The 17,656-nt window shown below is 35.8% G+C and overlaps 1 protein-coding gene across 3 annotated transcripts in view; it reads left to right on the top strand.

The window, feature by feature from the left end:
* UPF2 (UPF2 regulator of nonsense mediated mRNA decay) overlaps nucleotides 1-17,656 on the top strand; it is a 53,948-nt gene that overhangs the window by 26,469 nt on the left and 9,823 nt on the right. For all 3 annotated transcript variants that reach the window (XM_059471702.1, XM_059471705.1, XM_059471703.1), the window contains exons 12-20: nucleotides 2,832-3,017; nucleotides 3,535-3,738; nucleotides 4,459-4,734; nucleotides 6,113-6,296; nucleotides 8,351-8,490; nucleotides 9,510-9,614; nucleotides 10,615-10,713; nucleotides 11,400-11,567; nucleotides 16,178-16,319. In XM_059471702.1, coding sequence (XP_059327685.1) covers nucleotides 2,832-3,017; nucleotides 3,535-3,738; nucleotides 4,459-4,734; nucleotides 6,113-6,296; nucleotides 8,351-8,490; nucleotides 9,510-9,614; nucleotides 10,615-10,713; nucleotides 11,400-11,567; nucleotides 16,178-16,319 — 1,504 coding nt within the window. The remainder of the gene's footprint in view (nucleotides 1-2,831; nucleotides 3,018-3,534; nucleotides 3,739-4,458; nucleotides 4,735-6,112; nucleotides 6,297-8,350; nucleotides 8,491-9,509; nucleotides 9,615-10,614; nucleotides 10,714-11,399; nucleotides 11,568-16,177; nucleotides 16,320-17,656) is intronic.

Genomic DNA, 17,656 nt, shown 5'->3' with positions numbered 1-17,656 from the left:
ATCTATGTTTCTGTAACATAATTGAGTTTAAATGTCAAATTCTTGTATTATACTATTGTGGTCTGGCTGAAAGAATATTAAAAGGTTCCTGATGCATTTTTAATCATTTAACTTAGAAAGTTGTCTTAAGCTTCAGGGGCAGATCACTTGTGTTAGTAAATATCCAGAACTTAAGGTACACGGTGACTTCCTCCTTGGTGTGGCTGCTTTTACTGGTGCTCTTAAAACTGGGAGATGTTTGGACAGGCAGAGGCTGTGGCAAAGTAAATGCAGTTCATGAAGAACTGAGTTAATTCTCTGTAACAATAACATGCTTCCAGGAAATAAAAAATTTCCATTTGGAACTGTCAGAAGGAGTAGCAGTGCAGGTATTAAAAGGAAGCAGGAGCTGAACAGTTTCAGTATCTTGCTATAATCTGATGTTAGTTATGCTGAAATGCTTTCCAAAATTGGAATTCTCATGATGCTTAGGTTTTGATTAGTTACTACTTTCTTTTTTTTTCCTAATGGTCACCACATTTTATTTTGAAATGCTTCTGCAATATATGCTGCATGCAGGAAGATTGTGCCACTCACCAAGAAGAAAAACCCAAACAGTTTGAATATTTTAACATGGATACTTTAATGTTGTTTGTGGTCTGTTTTTATCAAAGGAAAAACAGAAACCTAATCTTCAAATGTAGTGCTTTACCTGTGTAGTTCTTCATTTTAGCCTAGAGAAATGAGGACCCAAAATAGCTGATGGGCTTAAAGCACTTTGGACCACAGGTCTTGCTTTTTTCTTCTGAATTTTTGTCACTACAAACAGTGTAGTGTTATGATTTCTCTTTCCTGCCTGTCCATCTGATGCCTTAGCTGAAAAAGGGCTGAAACAGTTTCTTGAAATGCTGAAGATTTTAATAAGTAGAGGTTAAGACTAATACAATCCACTTACAGTGAGAACACACACTCAGGACTGCTCAAAACCTAATAAATTACAGTGATGTTGAGACTTCAGGTAGTGCATATTGTCTCTTCTGGGAAGAAACATTTAAATTATAAACTATTATTTACAGTATAATGTACAACGTTTTATAACAGGAAAATGCACAAATTGTGTAGATTTAGGGGGTTTAAAATGTTATTTGCAAGCTCTTTTGCCATTTTCTCTGTTCTGCTTCACTTTGACCCATTTCATTTTTCAGTTTATAGCATAGCATGATAAATGCTTTTAAGGCAGCAAAGGTCTATTTTCCCTTGATCTATCTAGAAAAGGTGAAACATTTTCAAAGGTAACATTAACATATATGACATGGTAAAGTTTGGGAATTTTCTACTCTAAGTGTTTTTTCCCACATAAAACAATTTATGTACTCAGTTGTTATGTGTTTGTGCATCTGTTGGGTGCTTGTAGGAAAATGTGCTGCTACTGAGAGAAATTTCCCATTTGGAAAGGAACAGTCTCACAGGGAATCAAAGGAAAGACCATTTGTGTTGTGGAAAAGGTTAAGAATGAAATGCCTTAGGCTTGGTGTCAGATGGAGACCTTCCTGGTGACAGATGACTAAATCCAGGAGGAAACTTGGATTATTTGTTGGGTTACTATGTTACACAAAACTGCTGTTCCTCATTGAATTAGCAGCTGAAACTCAGGGTTATGGAGCTCTTTGAGTGCATTGACATTTCATTTGAACTGAAATGTCTGCCTTATAAAAGAAATTTTAAATTGTTCAGGTTTAGTGTAAAGGCCACCAGCATGAAAAGTAGTGAGCATGAAAAATAGGGCTTTCTCACCAGTAATCAAAGGAGGTTTAAACTCTTGGTTGGTTTATTGGACTGCATGAATTGATGTACTAATATTTGTGTGTGTGAAAGACTTCTTACATGTTAATTTTGTTTATTAGGAGTTATAAGTTACTGTGTAACCAGCCAATAAAGTTTACACAGGTCCAGTTTCCTGATGAGCCACCATAGTGTGATTTAGAGTATATAGGATCACTTACTGAATTACACCTATATATACATAATTACACAGGTGCATACTAAAAAGTATTTAATAATGGAATTAAGCTCATCCTCAACTGTAAAAATCAGCAGCTTAGAACTGCTTTTTTTCATTCTTATACAGAAATCTTAGATAAAAGAAAATTTTAAACCCCACAAAACAAATCTTGACTTACATATCATAAGTGAAGTATGGAGAAAAGATTTTACTAAGTGGGGAAAACAGGACAATCATGACAATTAAGCACAGTAATTAGTCTTACTTGTCTGATTTTTCCTGAAACATTACTTTATGGTAGATTCTGTTTTTCTTGCAGTTAATTCTGCTTGGGTAAACAGCAGTAATGGAGCATGGAGTAAGGAAAATTCTATTGTCTAAACCTTTGGAAATTCACATGAAACCATCAAAAATTCTCTGATGCTGATGTAAAAAGTAGATTGCCAGTCTTATGATAGTTCACTGTGTTTAAGACCTCAATATTGCAGCTACTTTAGTTAAATAAAATCTAGTTAAATAATGTTTTAAACAGAGTTCCTAGTAGTCTTATGAGCCATTTATCTGAAGAACAGCATTAAGATTTTGAGTTAAATCTTAAATACTTTTCTGAAACCTTTTTTGCCTCAGGTGAGCCATTATAAAAATAGGGATCATAAAGAAAAATGACCATGGAAAGAGCAACACAGAACCATATATATGCACTTTGTCTTTTTTTCTCTCTACCCAAGCTTTTAACTTAGAGTAAATATGAAGAGTTGCAGAAAACTATCCCAAATGTAACTCTAAAAGCCTTTGGCTTGAAAATGTGGCATGTCAGCATCTCTAACAGGTCATTTGCATTTGTTTCCAGGAACAAATGATGAGGAAAAAACAAGCAATGCATCTTGATGCACGCTATGTTACCATGGTAGAAAATGCCTATTACTACTGTAATCCCCCTCCAGCTGAAAAAACTGTGAAGAAAAAACGTCCTCCTTTGCAGGAGTATATCCGTAAGCTTCTCTACAAGGATCTCTCCAAGGTCACCACAGAGAAGGTAAATCCTTTCAAAATCTTTAATACAGTTTTTACTGAAAGTGGTGTAGTAGTAACTTTGGAAAATACTTGGGGAGGGCTATGGTTTTTCAGTTGTAAGGAAGAGGAATAAAATGGTTAAATTTTAATAAATTAATAAAAGGGTTTAATTTCTTTTATTGGATGCTCCAGTTGTGGACCTGTGTTCTCAGCAGCATCATATGCTGAACAAAGGGAGAGTGAGATGAGAATCATTGTGTTCTGTACATTGTGTTGGGAGAGTAAGGGACAAAGGGCTTCAGTTAAATACAGACAGTAAGAGCAGGGAAATTATGGAACAGCCTTGGACAGCTTGATCAGTAGCTGGGTTATGTTCAGAAATCTTCCATAGCCACTGCAGGCCTGGAAGGTTCTGAAGGAAGAACAAGGTTGTTTGCAGGTGCTTACAGGGATTTCATCCCAGTCAAGAGAGAGGGGGGGAATGACATCTTGATATTTTACCTGCTAAAATGTGAAGCTTGTCTTAAAATTTGGTTTAGGTCCTGAGACAGATGCGCAAGCTGCCTTGGCAGGATGCAGAAGTTAAGGACTATGTTATATGCTGTATGATCAACATCTGGAATGTGAAATATAATAGTATTCACTGTGTAGCCAACCTCTTAGCAGGGTTGGTCCTTTACCAGGAAGATGTGGGAATTCATGTTGTGGATGGAGTGCTAGAGGATATTCGACTAGGAATGGAGGTAAACAATCAGAATCCTTGCTGAGCTACACTCATCTACTTCTGTTGAAAGGAAAGCTAAAATAATTGTGCTTAAGGAAAGGAATACTTGGATTCTTTTTTTTTTTTTTTGACTTTTCTACCTCAGTTACTTGCTTTGTATAGGTTTGTTTAAATGAATAAAATAACTGTACCCATAAAAACCCAACAAAACCAAACTAACATTACTTAAAACAATTGTTTTGCCTCCTATATCATAGAATTTATTCTTTGACAGTGTAGACAGATTTACACAACTTCCAGTAACTTTGGAGGCCAGTCCATATTTTAAAAGCTGTTATAATTACAAGATTTCTCTGACTGAAAAGTCACCATAGATTTAAGATGGAGTGTATGCTAAATGTATTGGACCTTACTAGCTGACCAGCTTTCATAGCTACTTTTTAATGTTTACTTTCATGTAATGTATTTAGCCACAAATAGCCATCTTTTATTATAAGATATTCTGTCAACTTCTTTGTACACATTTTTCCTTTGTAAAAGGTTGGTTGGGTTTGGAGTTTTTTAATTTGGTTTGGTTGGGTTTGGGCTTTTTAAATTTGGTTGGTTGGGTTTTTTCTAAGAATTTCTGTCAAAGTTTTTATATGCTTTTTTCCTTTGTAAAATGTTGATTGGGTTTGGGTTTTTAAATTTTCTGTTGTGTCTGCATGATAGTGAATTTTCTTGTTCTTTTTTGATAAAGGTTAATCAACCAAAGTTCAACCAACGGCGGATCAGCAGTGCCAAGTTTTTGGGGGAGCTTTACAATTACCGAATGGTGGAGTCAGCTGTAATATTTAGAACTCTGTATTCCTTCACCTCCTTTGGTGTGAACCCTGATGGCAGTCCTAGTCCACTGGACCCTCCAGAACATCTTTTCAGAATCAGACTTGTCTGTACTATCCTTGATACCTGTGGGCAATATTTTGACAGAGGATCCAGCAAGCGAAAACTTGATTGCTTCCTTGTATATTTTCAGGTATTCTAAATTTTATGCAGATCTGTAAAGTTCTTTAACAAGCTAATATAAGTCAGTCTGGTAGGTATTTATTTCATTGTTCTCTAGCACTGTAATTTGTAGAATCTTGTCTGTCTGGTAGCAGTTTTAGTTTCAAGTGATATGTCATGTTGAGTTATGCCAAAATGATCTGGAGGCACTCAGTGCTCACATTGGGGTTTGCTGAACTTGAGGAAGAGATTATTTAGGCTGCTGTCCTCAGCTAATGGTTTTGTAGAGAAAGAGGAGCCAGATACTTCTCAGGCATGCATGGTAAAAGAATGAGAGGTATGGGCACAAGTTGCAGCAAAGAAAATTCTGACTCAATAAATGTAATGAAGCGAGGAAAAGATTCCATAATGAATGTTTAAGCACTGAAATGAGGAATTCCAGCCCATGAAATTCCTGCTAAAACTTAGTGGATTTAATTTATTTTTATTTCTGCTTTTCTCTATAATTTATACTAAAACAAGAGTATTAAAAAATTAAAATTAAGGTGATAACTTATTTCAGACCTTAAGGATACAAATCACTCATCTGCATGCTAGGTATAAAATGGTGTTTTGAAGTACAGAACCTCAGAATGGTTTGGGTTGGAAGGGACCTCAAGGATCACCTTGTTCAAACCCCCTGCCATGGGCAGGGACACCTCCCACTAGACCAGGCTGCTCACAGTATGACATGGTCTAATTTTTAAATGCAAAAATAAATGTTTTGTGGAAAACGTCATTATATTCCTGTTACACATAATAATTTCACTAAACCTTCCTCTTGAGCATGTCATCTTTTAAGTAAGATTCTGTTACTAATACTTCATTTTCAGATGCAGTTTTTGCAGCACCTTGGTTCTCAAGTTCTACTGTTAGGTTCACTTAAAATCAGCATTAATTTTTTACAGTGTCACTGTAAGAGGTTTATGTGAATTTATTGTAAAGCAAACTGGATAAGGCAGTTGAAGCTGGCTGCAGTCTTAGGATATTTTTATGATGTTTTCTCCCTTTTCCCCATAATATGCCTTTGGGGAAATGAATTTTCTTGAAAATATTTGGGGAATGGAATCAAAAGCTGGCTGGTTGTTAAATGATCATCTCTTGTAGAAGGAGTTTACCATGGGAAGGCCCTTTCTTGTCAGGGCTTTTTTGTTCAGTCTTCATACTTATAACAGTAATTACAATTCTTAATGTTTATTGACCAAGTTTTAGTGCTATCAAAATATCTAATAGTTGTATGAAACAGGAGAGTTGTGACATGAAAGCTTTTGCATTTTTTACTGTACAAACATAACATTTTAAACTTCATAACTTAAATGGCTTATAAACATCAGTGTGCCTATAATTGATTTCAATATTTGGTGTTCTAGCGCTATGTGTGGTGGAAAAAAAGTCTGGATGTTTGGACAAAAGAGCACCCTTTTCCTATAGACATAGACTATATGATCAGTGATACCCTGGAACTGCTGAGACCAAAGATAAAGCTCTGCAATTCTCTGGAAGAAGCTGTCAGACAAGTGCAAGACTTGGAACGAGAATTCTTAATAAAATTGGGTAAGAAAATGTGCAAGGGAAATTGGGTGTTTTTTACAATTCCTGTAGTTCTTAAAATTGTCTCTTTATGTTGGTAATAGGTAACTTGTTATTGTTATGATCATTCATTCTCATGATAGAAACATTTTTGTACCTTTTTTGCATATTTCTTTCTAATCTTACCATACAAAATCGCTATAAGTCTAAAGTAATAGATGTTGTAAAAAATAGTCAGTATGAATACTCTTTATATAATAGTATTTGGAGAGCAGAAGTGTGTGTATATGTATTAATTTATGGAGTCATATGGTGCAAGTTATGAGGAAGAATATCATTAATTTAATCAGAAAAATGTAGTAATCACACTAATTTCAGGAAAAAACAGTTGGACTGGCAGCACAGCTCAGTTGAAAACATTCTGATTAGTGAGTATTTAAACAGTTATCATCATATTAACCTTTAAACCTATTGTTCATGTCCATTCTTAGAAAGTGTTAGATACTACTGTACTCATTGTTAAATGGAGTTATTATCTAACATTCCATTTTTATTTGAAAACAAGCTTGTTCATTAAAAGAGTTTATATGTAAATTTTACACTTATAAAGTGTTAATTAGAGCACTTCACCTACTTGGACACATTCCGTTTTTAAGAATAATCCTTTCATTCAGTGAGATGAGTATGTCTAAAAGCCCCATAAAAGGTTGCAACTTCTATTTTTAGGAGAAACTTTTTTAAAAATAATGCTCTTTATTTAATTGACATGCCTTGAAATTCCCTATGTAGTAACTGAAAAGCAGATTAGAATTCCCCTGTGGTATGATCTAAACTCATGGTTTTCATGCTCTCAAAATGATAACCAAGAAGAAATATATGAATTATATAAATGGTAATATTCTTTTGAAAGGTACTCAGCACTTCCTCCCTACAAATAACAGGAGCTTGACAAAACTTTGCTCTGATGGCTGACCCTAAGTGCAGTTGGTCTAATGTTAAAAAGGAATGGCAGCCTGAATAGTGACCGTGTTGACTCCTCAGTAAATTCCTGGAGAAACTAGTGGTGTAGAAGTCTGACATCAGGATTAAGTGGCTTTGTCAATTAAGAAAAGAAAAAAAAAAGAATGTATAAGAACAGTAGTGTATGCTGGAAGTTTGGGGATTTTTCACTGAATGACTTAAATATTGCAGTAGTCGTTCTCTAAAAACAGTTCTTAATTCTTTTCCTGAATCAGAGCCATGCTCAGTTCTTAAATACATTTTGACTGAAATTTATATCTAAGATTAAACTGGATGCTGAAACACTGGAAAAAGCTAGGACTAATTTTTCACTTCTGTAGAAATGGTACAGATAATGGTATTAGACTGAAGGATGCCTTACTGAAAGAAAGGAGATATTTGTGTTTGATATTTTACACACAAAGTAAATTAAAACATCTTGAGGGGCAGAAGGCAAGCAGGTCAGCAAGAGAAACTGCCAGATGAGCTGAACACTCAGTGTAAGAATGTCAGACCTGTCTGCAAGGAGCATGAGCACACCAGGCAGTACTTGTGGAAAGGACTGTGCTGGCCCAGAGATTTCATACAGGCACCTGCATCCTCAGGGCTTCAAGTACAGCCTCAGCATTAGGAGGGAGTCATAAAGGTTTATTATAGGCTGAGAAAATTGTTGTTTGAAAACTGTTAATTGACAGTAGTGGGAAGTACAGCAAAGACTTCAGGGGCTTCATGTCTCTGATTCTGCTGATTTTGTGCAGCCTCTGTAGTTTGGAACTCAGATTTTGTTGTGTGTGTCAGTAGGGCCCACATTTAGTGTGAGGATGTTTTGAGGCAGTTTGCACAGCTTCTTCTGTTCTCTGGGAGATTTCAAACATTTCTCCCTAAGGTTTTTCTCTTTTTCTGACAGGACATTATTACCCTTTATGTCTAAGCTAACTATATAGGAAATGTTTCATTCATTCAGATATTATAAGTTTTAGTGCTCAGTGACAATGGACTTTTGATGTGATCTTCCACATATAACTTCAGTGGTTATATGTGTTCTAATGTTCTAAATCTTTCTCTTTTCCAAATTTCAGGAATTGTGAATGACAAAGATTCCAAGGATTCCATTACAGAAGGAGAGAATCTGGAAGAGGATGAAGAAGAGGAGGAAGGTGGAGCAGAGACAGAGGAACAATCTGGAAATGAAAGTGAAGTAAATGAGCCTGAAGAAGAGGTGAGCTTAATCATTACCTTGCCTCATGTAAAAGTGATTTTCTTTGCTTGTTGCTTTCTGAAGCCCTTCTAAGTCAGAGCTAGCAGGTGAAATCTGGGTGTGCACAGCCCAGTCAGTACTGTGAGGATATTCCCATCCCAGTTCTGTCTATGTGGAAAACTGAGGGTCTGAGGCTTATTCCTTATTTTGGCAGAAATTTGAACCTGACAGCTTTGCTCAGGGTATGTGCTGCTTCTTAGCAAGAAGATACCTTCAGCTTTTGGCATGAAAAAACTCACTTTCAGATGACTTTCTTTATCTGTTTTAGAAGCAAATGTATTGACTAAATGTCAAAGCAGTCATTAGGAAAAAATAACAGGTGTTCAGAGTATGTCTATGCAATATGAATAAATAAAAGATTTATGGAGCATAAAGCCTTCCCTGTTTACTGTGCTAATAATATTTTCAATCAAAAGTGGTGGAGCCAATAAAAAAACCCACAAGTACATAGAAATTCTGATTTGTCACTATGACACAGCAAAGCTGACGTGATAATGTTATTGTTACAAGAAAATGAGTTCATCAAGGAAATACAGATCAGCTTTTCTCCATATGCTTGGGCTGGTTGATTTATTAATAAGCTTTCTTTCAATAGATGTCTCTCAGCCTTGAAGGTCCTGAAGTTTGTGCCTTCACCCAAAAATTAGTATCAATAGAATCAGAAACAGTTGCAACATGAGGAAGGCACCTCTGGAGATCTTTGTATTTCCCTTCTTTGAACTTGATGAGTTCTTGCCAGTCCATTCCTCCAGCTTGTGCAGTTCCCTCTGAGTGGCAGCATGGATCAGCCACCAGTGCCAGTTTTCTGCTGTACATTTGTGAAATTAGTAATAAAGCTGAGTTCAGACTGAAACATTAAATAAAAACCAAACAAATTTACAAAGACTTAACTAAGCAACATGAAGAGTTTAGGAAAATGTTTGAGGAACCAGCTGTCTTTCTTGTTTAAAATAATCAGCAGTTAACATTGAATATTTCAGGAGGGCTCTGACAATGAGGAAGAAGAGGGTGAAGAAGAGGAGGAAGAGAACACTGATTATCTTACGGACTCCAATAAGGAAAATGAAACTGATGAGGAGAATACAGTATGTATTGAGCTGGAGATAAGTGAATTGAATTTGCATCTTTGGTTTTCTTTACTCAATGTTTTTGCCAGTGCTGCTCATAACATATCTGGAAAAATACAGCAAAGACACTTCCTGCTATTCTTTCAAATACATTTTATAGCTTATTTTCATGTATGCATACTTTGGTTATTACCTTTTGAAAATTTTTATGCTGTCAAATTTGCTACAACTAGTTTTCTTAAGACTGTGAGCTTTCACAGGTAGCTAGACTGGAAAATATTGTGTAAATGATGGTTTTGCAATGCCAGCAGTAGTAGCAAACTGGTAGGATACAACAAGGTAAACCAAGATCTCAAAACAGAAAAGGAGACAAGCCAAAAATGTGAAATTCCTACAATACAAATTTGGGGTTGACAGATCCACTAAAACAGTTCCATTAGATCTCAAAACAGAAAAGGAGAAAAGCCAAGAAATACAAAATTCCTACAATACAAATTTGGGATTGACAGATTATAATGTTTGCAGCTAAAGAGCCCACCTGGCTGAGCCTGAATTACAGTTACATAGTAAGGAAATAATGAACATTATAGAACAATGTGTTATGGTGCTGGCTTCTGACATTTTTGTTGTCATGTTGTGCTTTCCAAAAAAATTGAAGGGTAGCCTTTGCCCTGAAAATATCATCTAACTTTATGGACCTGATGGAAAATTGAATTAGAGTAGGTGTGTTAAGGATAGAGACTTTTTTTTTATTGTTGCCACATCTTGTATGTGTCCATGTACCTGCACACACACACACACAGAGTCTGTCAGAATGTTATGAGTGACCATAAATCAGGAAATAATGCCTTTCAAAAAAACAATCAAGGCTGAAAACTTTCTTAGAAAAATTTCATTCTATAAATCTTTTGATTGTGTATGATATAGAAGCAATAAGGATATTTTCCACTTACTTCTAGACTGAATATTCCTATTTCTGAAACTAATGTAATGGATGATTTTTTTCCCATTGCAATAGGAAGTAATGATTAAAGGAGGAGGACTGAAGCATGTCCCTTGTGCAGAGGATGAGGACTTCATTCAGGCCTTGGATAAAATGATGCTGGAAAATCTTCAGGTATAAATAGTTATTTTCTTAATTTGATGTACAGCTAAGTGTAGTTGATTTTTTTCTTAAAGTAAATAAGTGATTAATGCTTAGGTTACCATACTAAAGGAATGAAGACTTTTTTTCCTTTGTTTTGGCCTCTTCTCTGAAGATGATTTGTTTGGCTTTTAGTAAAATAGCTGTTACTTCTATTGTTTGCCCAGTGAATACATGATACACTGACATATATTTTACAGAATGAGTAATGAGTGCATCAGATACTGTACAAAACTTCTGACTTAATCTTAGGTTTTAATAGGTTTAAAATGCAGATACATTTAAATTTGCATAAGCTTTTTAGTACTTTGTTTTCTTAGTCACATCTGGTAAATATTTCAGTACTGAGTGTAGCAATCCCTGTATAATAAATGTATTAATAAGATGTACAAAAAAATAATCTTGAATGAAGAATGTACATTCTACAGTGTGTCTCATCAGGTCTCTAGATTTCTTTCCCTAAGAGATTGCCCTGTAATTTTCTTCTTCACAAGCAAGGAAAACAAAAGAAAAATAAAGTAAGCCTAATAAATGTAGTGATATATATCTTCATTTTCCTGGAAGGTTAAACCTTTTCTCAGTTGTGAAAATATGAAAGTTGCCAGCCTGAGTGACTGTGTCAGCATCTGATCATTTATAGAATTCACTTTTTTTCATAGCAAAGGAGTGGTGAATCTGTTAAAGTGCACCAGTTGGATGTTGCTATTCCTCTGCATCTCAAAAGTCAGCTGAAGAAGGGCCCCCCACTTGGAGGTGGGGAAGGAGAGTCAGAGTCTGGGGACACAATGCCATTTGTCATGTTAACAAGAAAAGGCAACAAACAGCAGGTAAGGTATAGAAACTGTTTCAATAAATAAAAACCTTTCACTTCAAAAAAAGTAACACAGAATTTTTTATTTCTTCTTTCATTTCTCAAAATCAAATACAGACAGTTTCGTTTTGACACATGGAAAGTACCATATATAATTTCTTGGAATTCTAGGTTGTTAATAGAAATGATGTTGAAAAATTCTGTGGTCAGATTATACCAATACTATTTACATTTGATGATTCCACCAGTAGGTCAGTGGTATGTCTTGCATGTATTTTAGATATAGTTGTGGAAGATGAAGAGGTGTGGTTGGTGAACTGCCACTGAACATTGACAGGACTAGAAAGAAAAAGAAATATTCCAGAATCTTTAAGATTCTGCAGCTTTTCCTGAAAACATTTTCAGCTTTAAATCAAGATATATGATCATTGCTAAGTTCCATTTCCTAAGTAACTGCCACTTGGCTGAATTTATTCATCTTGCAAAAAGAAAAAAAAGTCATTATCCCTGAAGACACTGTTAGGAGACTATTCCAGAAGGCATGGAGTGAATCTCTTGGAGAAACTTAAAGGAAAAACAGGTTGATAAAACAAACTAACTCCTTGCTTCATGCAGCTAAGCTGTATGTTAGTCTTGGCTCTTCTCTCCAGTGTATGTTTGAATTTTCCTAGCTCAGCAAATGCATAGTACACAAATCTGTACCTAACACATTCCACATGTATTTCTTGTCATGGTTTAGAGCTTTTAAAGAAATGTTTTCATTTTGGTTGTATATTTGATGAAAATTAATTACTCTGAATTTATATGGAAAGCATACCTAAGAAATTGTTTCATACCATCTATCTGAGCATTTCAAGTGTTTAGATCCATGTCATTGCTTGTTTTTTACATTTGTTACCTAAATTTATACACCCCAATGCTGTTGGGGTGTATAAACCTGGATTAGGCTCCTTCTCTCCATTCATATGAAACACATTTCAAAAATCCATGTAGGAAGTGGTTGTTCTGTTTTCCTGGAACTTCAGTGTGATATACAAAGTTCTACAAAAGCTCTGAGTGGGACATTTTTAACTGTGGTCATTGGTCTGACAAGGGGTTTAAAAGAACTCCATTTTTAAAAAAATGTTTACCTTTTTCAGGATAATTTACTAGGAGTATCTGTAGTTACAAGGGTTTTTGAATCTTCATATTCCATTTAAAGGGGAAAGTATTGCAGAAATGTAACTTAGAAAGAAAGCAGAACTTGTTCAGGAGTTTTCCCTGCTTCTCCCCCAATATTTGGTTTTTGGAGTAGGCTCTTCCTGCCAAAACTCCTCTCAGTGTTTCTAGAAATGTAGAAAACAGTTGCTTTATAGACTACTTCAGCTCTTGAATTAATGAAAGGCTTCTTTGTCCATAGTTCTGTATTCAGGAAAAAAATGTGTTTTAGTACAGAGTTTTAATAGAAAAATAAGCAGGAAAAAGAGGTGGAGTTGAAAAGAAAATAATTATTTCTTCTTACGATGCTTTATTTTAAATCTGCATAAGCAGAATGTGCAGTGAGTTTTAAAGTGATTCACTGTTAAGTAATAGCTGTAAACTTTCAGATTTTTAAAACAGTTAAAAGAAGTTTACAGCAACCTAGGAAGCTGTAAGTAACTTCATCTGCACAGCCACCAGAGTGATAAATGACATCAGCCTACTTGTTTGCTCTGCTGGTAATGATTTCAGTCCCTGTGTTCTTTGTCAGTGGTGCTCCTGAAACAAGAAATGTTAATAAAATGGAATGTGCTGTGCTTCCTTCCCAAGGGTAACATTGGTAGTGGAGTCCCATTGCCAAATACTCAGTTGACATGTCAGTGTCCACCCAGATTTTAGTGCAGCAATGACAAGTAGTTTTTTTAAGTAATACAAGAGCAACTGATTGGTATTTACCAGCTGCATAAATCCAAATTAATGGTCATTGCAGGCTGATAGTGACAAGACACCATATTTTTTCCTCAAGACACCGTATTTTAGCCTCAAAACTTTGAAAATCCACCCAGATTTTAGTGCAGCATTGACAAGTAGACTTTTGGAAGTAATACAAGAGCAACTGATTGGTATTTACCAGCTGCATAAATCCAAATTAATGGTCATTGCAGGCTGATAGTGACAAGACATCATATTTTTTCCTCAAAACTTAGAAAACTAGTAGCAGTAGAACCTAACATGGTTATTTGAAATTAAGATGATGGCATTGTGATTTATCCATGGTCCATGATAGAGCAAGGGGAAATAAAGTTGGGATCATAAGGGATCAGAGCTGAGCTGTATCTAATATAATTTGGTGTTTCTGAATCAGAAGGTTTATGCCAGGTAGGTATGAACTGAAATGAGATACAGACAGTAAAAAGAAAGTCAAGAAATTTGGTTACTGCCTAAGACAAAAGATTACCTTCCCTTTGAAAGATTTTTAGCAAGGCTTCATAAAAGAATGATAATATCCATGGAATGGTCAAATCTCTCCCTGAATGTGAAATTTTTTATATCATTTATATCTTCATGTCTTTATCTCATGGCATTTTTATAAAATTTGTGGTCTAGTCTTCTAAATAATGATTTTGTTATTCAGTTTGACATGCTTTAGAGAGAAATCCTCCATCCTGCCCCCATCTCACAGATTTGAGAAGTTTTTTGATACACCTTTTCACTATTTGCAAATGGGAAATGTTTCAGTTGTTCAGTAATCATCATATCCTGTAGTAATTGTCATCAGTGACTTGATTTCAGGCGGCAGCTGATTGCCTTGAGATAGTGACTCAGTGGTGTTTTGTTAATTGCCAGGCTGTTGTTTTTCTGGATCTGTTTCTCTCATTTTCACCCTTCTAATAGTTCAGTTTCCTTTTTCTACTTTAAGCATCCTGTCTGAAAACACCAATCCCATTTAGCTGATAAATCTATAGAACAGAGAACATATAAAGGCCACATTAAAATGGATGAGGAGCTTAATGGTGAAGCTGAGGAATGATTTTTATCATGAAATGCTGCTAATGGATTAGTTATTTGTGTAGTTTACCTAAGTTCAGTTGATGATATCTGGGAACCTGCACAGCCTGCTCAGCAATAAGTAACCAGAGCTTACTCTGCTCTAGGAATTTCAACTTCCATTTTTGTTCCTCTGCACACCTTAATAACAAGCTCATATTTATGTTCAATATAATATGCTATTACCCTCATCCCAACCCCAAAAAATCTCATCTAAATACATCTTGTAGTTGGTAGGGTTTAGGGATTTACTGTACCCAGGTTTTTCTCAGATCTTTACAAGAGTCTGTCTGTACTGTTTCAAAGGCAGTTTATTTTCCAGTGCTTCATCTGAGTCTTCTCACACTCATCACTGCTGCCAGTGGGGCTTTGCTCTCTGAGATACCTTGAGACTCTTTAGTGATTATTGCATTAAATACCAACCCCAGGTGGTGAGGATTTTGCTTTTACTCTAAATCTTCTCAGCAGAGGTTTTGATAATTTCTCTCTCTGCAGCTTTTGACAGTGTAACAGAAAAGAACACTTAAAGATTTACTTCTGTTTCTTTGGGAATAGATCTCCCATGAGGAGTAACAAGGAGCAGGATTCAGAGTAGTTCATGGACTATTGAGAGTGATTGTCCTTAAATGCATTATCCTTCTTATGGCATAGAAATACTTATTTCTAATGGACATGGAGTTGAAGGAGGAAGAGAGATTGTTCTAAATGTTTGCAAACTTTAGCATTAAGGATTTTCTTAGAATTGTTGTTTCAGTTGTGGATCAGATTAAGAATTATTTCTCTGTTCTGGAACAATTGTAAAAAAACAGATATCTAGAAGTAACAAATTGGATTTTCTGGGGAAAAAGAGATCACCTTCCCTACACCTTCCTGAGAATATCAGCTGGATTTCCAGAGAGAGGGTACTTCTGTGGGAGTGCCAAGCTTACCTGGTGTGCCTTATGGCAAATCAGATAATGGGTTTAAATCAGAATGTGTGGTGGGCACATTTGGGTATGGGGGAGGAGGAAAAGTTTAACCTGACACCCTGATTGTCTCTAGACTAAGAAGAAGCACTGGGGAGCCAGAGTTATTCTTAAAAAGAAATGTAGTGGCCAGAGAATTCCAGGGAATGTGTGAAATGCTTGAAGTGTTTTTCCTCTGTTATCACAAGGGGTAGTAGTAGATATTCTGCTCAGGGGGCTTCATCTCTTTGAAGGAAGAGACCTGAGGAGGGAGATGCAGCTTTCTGAACCAGCTGTGGTGCTTTTAGCTCAAGACCAGGGCAATTCCCTGTGGGCAAAGCAGCTGTTATGAAAACAAGAAATAAAGCATATGTCTGTGCCTTCCTAGGGAAAGACAGTGAGGTTTTGTTCACGTGAATACTGTGTGTTATAGGTTTTGAACTCAGCCTTTTTTGTGTGTTCTGTGTCTTTAGCAGCTCTTGCATTTTCTTATGCTCCTTTATGTGAAATGGAGGTTCAAAACAAACCAACAACACACTTCACAGTAGGAACTTCTGTAGAAAGTACCTCATTGAAATAACCTAGAAATAACCATAGCATTTCTCTATTTTGGATTGTTTTGTATTGGTTGGGTTTTTTTCTCTGATGGCACTTAAAAACTTCTTTTCATTTGCAGTTTAAGATTCTAAATGTACCAATGTCTTCCCAACTTGCTGCAAACCATTGGAACCAGCAGCAAGCAGAACAGGAGGAGAGAATGAGGATGAAAAAGCTCACTTTGGATATCAATGAACGGCAGGAACAAGAGGACTATCAGGGTAAGAAAATCACCAAGGACTGAGTTTTTATCCTCAGGAGAACCTCTGTGGATCTGCAGAAAGCATTATTTGTGATGATTAGCAGCTGAAGTTCTAATTATTGATTTGCAGTCCTTATGGAAAACCTGTATTTTAGTTTTAGTCATTTATTGTTTCCTCCCTGGTCTTTATACTTGAAGAAGTTTTTGTAGCTGTTCCATGAAAAGGAATTTTCAAATGGGTCTCAAATTTCAGCATTTTCATTTATTCTGGGAAAGGGGAAGAACTGAGCTTGTCCTTTAAAATTAAGGTAATGCAAAATCAATGTGATGTTTACTGCAAGGCAATTGAGTTGGATACAAGATGTATTCTGTGCAATTTAAGCTCTGCTTATAAACTATTAATAAGTGTTTTAGATATCAGTAATATTTAGACCCCTTAGTCTTGCAAGTCCCGAGGTAACCTTCACCAGAGAGCTATAAAATGTTACCTCAGCTTCAGTTTGTAAAGGTTCTAGGAGACCTCAAATCTGGAGCATAAGCATATATTAACAAAAGGAGGTTTTTGTACAGATTACATGATTAATTTATGTATTGAAGACAGGCAAATCAGGCACTTTGGAACCTGGGCAGATGGAAGCAAACAGTCAATACAGCAGATCCTACAGTCCCCAGACAGGTGCACCTCATGTGTTTAGTTGTTGGGTGGTTTGTTTTGGGTTGTGCTTTTCTTCAGATTCCACTTCCCTCTGCTTACTCAGATAGTAAACAAAGCCAGACCAATAAAGCTGATGTCTTATGTTACTGTTTCTATTTAACATCTCAGAAGTTTTTGCTCTGCTTCTTTTAGTAAAGGTGTTGTAGTCTGGTGGTAATCACAGTGTAAGTAGTTAATTAGCAGGAAATCTCATTTAAGACATTTAGTGAAAGGTCATTGTTCATCAAGAAGTGGGAAATTAAAGCAGTTTTAATTTTAAAACACTATGGAATCCAGTACTTCTTGCAGAACTTCTATAGTACCAGAACTAAACTTGTAATTGTAGAAAGGAGTATCTTCCAGAGAGAATGTTTGCAGAGCTCTGAAGTGGTAACACAATATATTCTTAGTGTAAAACATGGTAATTAGCAGAAACTTTCCTGAGACACTCTGCTCTTACAAAGCCCACTTGTGAGAAAGGTGGAGAGAGACTCTAGAATTAGACATTTTAGTGCTTCTCTCAGACTTGTTCTGGGTTTTTCCTCATTAGATACTTTTAATACTTGTACTGGGCACGGCATTTGGGTTTTATACTGTTGTATGACTTTGTTGATATCTAAAATGAACCTGTTTAACCCCATTGGGACTTTACTGTGAGCAAT

Source organism: Ammospiza nelsoni, chromosome 5 (genome assembly GCF_027579445.1).
Source record: "Ammospiza nelsoni isolate bAmmNel1 chromosome 5, bAmmNel1.pri, whole genome shotgun sequence".
In the NCBI taxonomy this organism is placed as follows: Eukaryota; Metazoa; Chordata; class Aves; order Passeriformes; family Passerellidae; genus Ammospiza; species Ammospiza nelsoni.
The sequence above is the reverse complement of the archived record's forward strand: the minus strand, read 5'-3'. Positions and strand labels throughout refer to the sequence as shown.